Genomic DNA, 7,076 nt, shown 5'->3' on the forward strand with positions numbered 1-7,076 from the left:
TATAAAAATATTGAAACCAGAATGATGGCATCTCTCTCTCTTTCTCTACTCCTCCTCCTCCTTCTTTCTTTCTCTTCCTACATTTCCTATAACTTATGGCTGAGATACTATTTGAACCACCAAATGTCTAACTTCTGTGATTCTATGCATCTCTCAGGTTTCAAGAATAATGGAGACATGGAACAGAACAACCAGACTGTGGTGAGAGAATTCATGTTACTGGGATTCACTAGTCAATGGGTGGTGAAGATGTCCCTATTCCTGGTCTTTCTAATCATGTACACCACATCCCTGGTTGCGAATTCCCTCATTGTTGCACTGACACTGCTGGATCCTCAACTCCACACACCTATGTACTTTTTCCTCTGCAACTTGTCCTGCCTGGAGGTCTTCTACACTTCGGTCACTGTTCCAAAGATGCTCTCCAATTTCCTGTCCAGGAGACCCAGCATCACTGTGGGTGGCTGCATTGCTCAATATTACTTCTTCTTCTCTCTAGGGGCCACCGAATGCTTCCTTTTGGCCACCATGGCCTATGACCGATATTTGGCCATATGTAATCCATTGCAGTACAGTGGTCTCATGAACCACAGGCTCTCTCTCAACCTGGCCATTGCCTGTTGGGTCTGTGGCTTCCTCTCTCCCTTGCTGCCTACACTCATGATTTCCAAGCTCCCCTTCTGTGGCCCTGACCAGATAGACCATTTCTTTTGTGATGCAGACCCACTCTTCCAACTCTCTTGTGCCGACACCTATATCCAGCAAGTGGCCGGATACACGCTTACCTCTGTTGTGATCCTGTGCTCCTTCACATTCACCATAGCTTCTTATGTGCACATTGTGCGTGCGCTCCTCAAGATGTCTTCAGGCAAGGAGTGGAAGAAGCCCTTCTCCACCTGTGCATCCCACCTCACTGTGGTTTCCATCTATTATGGGACCATTATTTTCATGTATGTCCGGCCAGGGGTCAATCAGTCATTCAACCTAGGCAAAGTAGTGTCAGTGTTTTACACAGTGGTCACCCCCTTGATAAATCCCATGATTTATAGTCTCAGGAACAGGGAAATAAAAAAGGCTCTGAGAAAAGCCCTAATGACCATAGAGCAGCACTAGGGGGCACTGTGCTGAAGTGAGCAGAGTTGGTGACTCAGTAGACTGCGCTTTCTGCTATCCAACAGGTTTTACTCCAATGCCCAGAATAGTATTAGGGGACATTGTACTGCAGTGAGTGGTATGGATGGCTCAATAGGGAGGGTCCTTCCCCTGGAATAAGTACAGACCTAAATGGCTGCTAGGAGGTGCCAGTTTTTTCACGTAAATATTGTCCATTCAAGTTTTCATTGTAATTTTTTGCAAGATGTGAAGCTTTACTCTGGGCCTCCTAACCAAATTAGTGCTGCCAGAAGTGGCGGCCAGCACATCCCTCAGCCCGCGCCACTTCCAGCAGCCCCCATTGGCCCAGAGCAGTGATCCGCAGCCAGTGGGAGCTGCGATCAGCTGGACCTGTGGATGGGGCAGGTAAACACACGAGCCTGGCCCACCAGGGGCTTTCCCTACAGAAGCGGCAACCCCTGTTTGAGAAACCCTGGTCTAACTTATGTCATAGCCCTTTTCCCTTGAGGACTGGGGTTCAGTCTGCTCCCAGTTGTTCCTCATTCACACTCCCTTGGCCTTCAGAGACTGTTCCCTTATTCACCCAAAAGATTTTTGCTCCAATTTTTCTATCTTGAATACCTCATATGTTTTGTCTCCCGTCTCCCCTGCCAAAACAGACAAGATCAACCGAAGCAAAACTCCAAAGTGAATCTGTATTGTCCTATAAGGATGGGTAAATGGGGAAGGGTATCTAAAACTTTGCCCCCTTTCTTGCATACATGCAACTAACCCCTGCTTGAATTAACTCCTTGTAATCATATTGTCTGTTGGGTTAGTGTGTGGGTGGATGGTTGGGATTGATGACCTTTTCTATTCAGGAGGTCATGCCAGATGAGGTAGTGGTCCCTTCTGGCTCTAAACTCTATGACAATAACACTCAGAGAAACTGATGGAACAAATAATATTAATAACATATTACAAGTAGCCCCACGTCCTTCACAACTGCATATTCTTTCCTTCCCTGGACCCTTGTGTAGTATTGTTCTGTGCCTGTGGAACTGGTAAAGCAACCTGGGGAGAAATGTATTAGCATATAAATATTCATTTAACAATACCAGCTATAGCTGAAAATTATCTGGGCAATTGTGGTTTTTTCCTCAGAAGTGGCTACATTTCAGTGGAGGGTAAAACAAGTCTCATATACAGCTCTTTTTATGAATTGAATTGCATTATACAAACCTAACTCTGTGTGAAAATGTAAGAAATTAAATAAAAAGCAAACATAAGCACTGTCAGTTATTATGATTTTCCATCATTCTATCATGAATAAGATAATTAATGGTCATAGTTAAAGCCTAACCCTGAATAGGACAATTATTTGTCCTGGTTCAGATGCTCAGCTGGTGTAACTCAGTTTAGCACCATTGAAATCAGTGGGACAGATTCTGTTGGAGTCAATGGGAACAGCTGACAGAATGTATTCAAAAGTTTGGCCTCTGTGACTCACACAAGATCACACAAGGATTCTGTGGCAGAGCCAAGAATTTACATGGGACTGCCCAAGTTCCAGCCCAGCTTTTTAAGATAACACCATCCTTCCTGTCTAGTGTGACTTCTCTCAAAGCAAACATATCTGTTGCTTGACATTTAAACTGATACATTAATGTAAGTATCAGTCACACCAGTGTTTGCCTAATTAAACTATGTATATATTTGTATCTATGTCTTTTACAAATTCTGTATTCAGGCAGAGCTCAGATTCCCAAGGGTTTCCTCTAATAAACTGGAATAAATGCCAGATCTCCGCTTGTATAGTTAGATCTCAGAAAGCAAGAGCTGCCTGTTGAAGATGCATTCAAAACCAAAATCTAAGGTGCAGAAAGGTAGGGTATTGCACACACACACACGCAAAATCACAAAAAGCAAGAAGGATGTTCAGATGTCATGTCATGGATATGGATGTGGTAGAAGGAATAGAATAAAAAAGAACAGAAGACACCTTTTGAGTCAACCCTCAGCAGATGTAAATGGATTCATTTCCTTTTACTGCAATGAAGTTATGCTCTTTCAGTTTGCCATACATGTGAGGGAAAGGGATTGAAATGTAGGATGGAGACCAATTACACCACAAAATTGACAGAATCTATCTATCTATCTATCTAATTTCTGTTAGTTTCAAAGTTACCTATCATTCAATCAAACCTAGGTTGATAGTCATTGACCTCCACGGCAGTCTGAAGGCTTTAGGGTGTGTGTTGGTATGTGTTTGTGTTCTATGGTCTCCGTCCATTTCCTCTTAGACCGTTATCTTGTCATCATAATTGATATCTTTGGAGCTCAGTTGGCAAACTGATTTAGTTAAATACTTTATACTCATGTAAATATCATTGAGAAAGACAAAGGTCCTCAGAGGTTGTAGACTTCAGATTTCAGTGGTTGTTTGGAGCCTAAATACTTTGAGTCTCTGGGCCAAATTACTCATTTCAGGTTTGGGTTGTGAGGGCTGGCTGGAAAACAATAATTCAGTTTTGTGGGGAAAAAAGAACTTTGAGATGAAACCAAGATCCTTCAAAGAGTGTTATGAGAAAGAGAGAGAGAGAGAGAGAGAGAGAGAGAGAGAGAGAGAGAGAAAGAGAGACTGATTCTATAGCCCAATGGTTTGTTTATATCTATGTGTCTGGGTTTGTTTCTCAGTTTGCGAATGTCTGTTTGTGTATATGCCAATTTATGTATTTCTATGTATGTATGTTTCTGAGATATTTATGCACTGAATGGTATGGATAAGTGCCAAGTGAGATTTTCACAAGTGCCTAAATGAGTTAGTCATCTAACTCCCAGAATGTTAATTGGAGTTAGGTGCCTAAATCATTTAGGCACTTTTGTAAATTCCACCCGGCATTGATCTGCAGCTTTTGGCACCTAAATACCATTGTCAGTAAAGTTTTGAATAAGGTCTGAGTGATGACTTCACGAATCAGATCCAAAACATATTTATTTAATTGTGGTACCTCACACTGATGCTTATATTAGAAATTGACCTAAAATGCCGAAAGGCTGAACTGTGAATCTCCTCATCACAGGAGTGAGCAGTATTTACATGAGGTCAATGGGTACATTCAGATAAGCCAATGCTTCCCAATGTAAATAAAGAGTCCTACAACCTGGCATGGTGTTCCGATCTACAATGGATTCAGAGTATAAAAGTAACCCTATCTGGGATCTTCATCATATAGACTGAAGAGCCAAACACAATATTCAGATCAGGATATCAATTTCTGGTTAGTCTGACAGTGTTTCGACCTGGGGCTCTGGTCCATCTCTATTTTATATTCATAGGAATATTCTATTTACTATCCAGTGTTTGCTAGTGTTGAATCACTCCATTGATCTCATCCCCTCTACCCAGATTAACCACTGTGCAGCCATGGAAAAAGCAAACCAAACCACAGTGAAGGAATTCATCTTCCTGGGATTTAGCAGCCTTCAGAATCTCCAGGTTCCCCTCTTTGTGTTCATCTTGTCCATTTGCATGCTGTCGCTCATGGGAAATTTTCTCATCATCGTCATTGTCCTGGCAGAACCTCTCCTCCATACTCCCATGTACTTCTTCCTGGGGAATCTCTCCTTCCTAGAGATCTGGTACACATCGATCACTGTGCCCAAACTGCTGGCCAACTTCTTGTCCAGGAGCATCACCATCACAGTAAACGGATGTGTGACTCAGTATTACTTCTTCTTCTCTCTAGGAGCCACTGAATGCTTCCTCCTGGCCGTAATGGCCTACGACCGCTACTTAGCAATCTGCAGTCCACTGCGTTACACTACCATCATGAACCCCAGGTTATGCTTCCACCTCTCCGCCAGTTCCTGGGTTGGTGGATTCCTCTCTCCACTCTTGCCCACAATTCTAATCTCCCAGCTCTCATTCTGTGGCCCTCAGAAAATCAACCACTTCTTCTGCGACTCAGACCCAATCTTCAAACTGTCCTGCTCTGACACTTACATTCAGGAGGCTATTGGATACACCTGCAGCTCTGTGGTCATCCTGAGCTCCTTCTTGCTCACCATGTCTTCCTACGTCAACATCATAGCCAACATTGTGAAGCTGACATCTGCCAAAGCTCGGAAAAAGACCTTCTCCACTTGTGCCTCTCACCTCACCGTGGTGACCATCTACTATGGGACCATCATCTTCACCTATGTCAGGCCCCCGAGCACATATTCCTTTGGTTTAGGCAAAGTGGTGTCTGTGTTCTACTGTGTCATTACCCCATTGCTAAACCCTCTGATCTATACTCTAAGGAATAAAGATGTGAAAAAAGCCATATGGAAATCTTTTACTAGAATGAGATGGTAATATGGAAGAACCACAGTGCTATCTATGAGGTTGTTAAGTAGAATATGAAATTGGAGTAGATTTTCAAAATTGCCAGAGTGACTTTTAGGATCCTATGGCCAATGTTCACTGACTTTCAGTTGGACTCATTCTCCTAATTTATTTAAGCATGGCTGAGGATTTACCAATATATTTTCAATTGGATTTGTGTTCCTAAATCACTGATGTTCTTTTGAAAATCCCAACATTTTATCTTTCAATGGGATAGAAACCATAGTTAGGATTTTGAATGGATCTTAAGAGAACTAACTTCATTAGGCTCCTTTGAAAATTCCAGGCAGAACTTGACTACTATTTGACAAATGTTTGCTGTTTACTTTGTCAGCTATCTCTCACTCTTATTCATGTTGGGTGGGAAATTACTCCAGGAGTGGCTCATTGTAACTGAAGGGACTTAAAGAGTAAGTTGCTATTTATTGTGAGTATGTCAGTATATAGATCCATAGGGATTACCTAGAGACATTCCCCCCATCCTTACTCGAGTAAATGTAAGTTGTAGTCATGTCAAAATCTTTTCTTTCTTCTTCTCTTGCTCTCACAATCAAAATATAGACACATCTATCTATCTATCTATCCATCTATCTATCTCTTCAGAAAGTGTAATTGCTCATCGTTCTGAAGCAAATCAATATTTTGATGGAGAAATAAAATGTCATTATTTTTAATCATCATCATCATCAGCAGCAGCAGCAGCAGCAGCCGCAGTATTGACTACATAGAGAAGCGAGTTTCATTTCTCTCAAAGCAAATTGTTGATGGCAGTTTTGCCAGGCCACTTAGATAAACAAGTTGGATGAAAAGTATTTTCCTTCACATACAGCTCAGAATGTGTTCTAAATAGCAAAATTCCATAATAAGAAACAAATGCATGAGATCCTGGGACTGCTGCCACATGTCAGTTCTGCAATGGGTTTAAAATTTGGTCAAGATCATTATGGTCAGGTATCTATCTCTAGCAGTGACAAAACAAGCAAGCAAGCAAGGCCCTACCTACTAGACAACAATGAACTCTACAGCTGACCCTGCAAAATAACTCGTGATCCAGCTCTCATTGAAGTCATTTAGAGTAAATTGAACCTGGATCAGGGTCTTTGTGGGAGTTTACGAAAGGACATAAATGATTTAGGAGGACAAATGCCATTGGAAGTAGGAGAGATTGTGCCTATAAATGGCATAGAGGCTTAAGAAAAATCTCACCCCATCTCAATTCCCCCATCTGTAAAATAGAGATAATAGCACTTCCCAACCTTACAGGTGAGTTTGGAGAATAAATAGGTTATAGACTGTGAGAAACCCACATACTACAATAATACCATAGATAGAAAAGACAGACTTATGTGGTCCATAGACTTTGTGCTGGTCCTTTGCAATGTGCTGAAAGTCATACACAGACCTTGTGCTCCACTGCTACAAAGTACAATGATTCACACATTGTTATAGCTAACAATGCAATGCTGTTGCAAAAAAAAATTAAAATCAGTTGCATTAACCAAGGCATAGCATGCAAGTCATGGGAAGTGATAGTACTCCTCTACTCAGCACTGGTTAAGCCTCAGCTGGAATACTGTGTCAAATTCTGATCATT

General features: G+C 41.8%; 2 protein-coding genes across 2 annotated transcripts; both read left to right on the forward strand.

The window, feature by feature from the left end:
* Positions 1 to 177: 177 nt before the first annotated feature.
* Positions 178 to 3,448, forward strand: LOC123347378 (olfactory receptor 6F1-like). The gene is made up of 3 exons (XM_044984791.1): positions 178 to 1,091; positions 1,692 to 1,828; positions 3,396 to 3,448. Exons 1-3 carry the CDS (start codon positions 178 to 180, stop codon positions 3,446 to 3,448), a joined length of 1,104 nt encoding a protein of 367 aa, XP_044840726.1.
* Positions 3,449 to 4,519: 1,071 nt separating this feature from the next.
* Positions 4,520 to 5,452, forward strand: LOC123347379 (olfactory receptor 6N1-like). The gene has a single exon (XM_044984793.1). It carries the CDS (start codon positions 4,520 to 4,522, stop codon positions 5,450 to 5,452), a length of 933 nt encoding a protein of 310 aa, XP_044840728.1.
* The last annotated feature ends 1,624 nt before the right edge of the window (positions 5,453 to 7,076 follow it).

Source organism: Mauremys mutica, chromosome 13 (genome assembly GCF_020497125.1).
Source record: "Mauremys mutica isolate MM-2020 ecotype Southern chromosome 13, ASM2049712v1, whole genome shotgun sequence".
Lineage (NCBI taxonomy): Eukaryota > Metazoa > Chordata > Testudines > Geoemydidae > Mauremys > Mauremys mutica.

Excerpts from the sequence above, each read along its gene's own strand:
- LOC123347378 (XM_044984791.1), top strand. The coding sequence starts at position 178 with ATGGAACAGAACAACCAGACTGTGGTGAGAGAATTCATGTTACTGGGA. Across the intron at positions 1,092-1,691 it reads AAGGCTCTGAGAAAAGCCCT|TTCACCCAAAAGATTTTTGC; the intron begins AATGACCATAGA and ends ACTGTTCCCTTA. Across the intron at positions 1,829-3,395 it reads GTATTGTCCTATAAGGATGG|ACCGTTATCTTGTCATCATA; the intron begins GTAAATGGGGAA and ends ATTTCCTCTTAG.
- LOC123347379 (XM_044984793.1), top strand. The coding sequence starts at position 4,520 with ATGGAAAAAGCAAACCAAACCACAGTGAAGGAATTCATCTTCCTGGGA.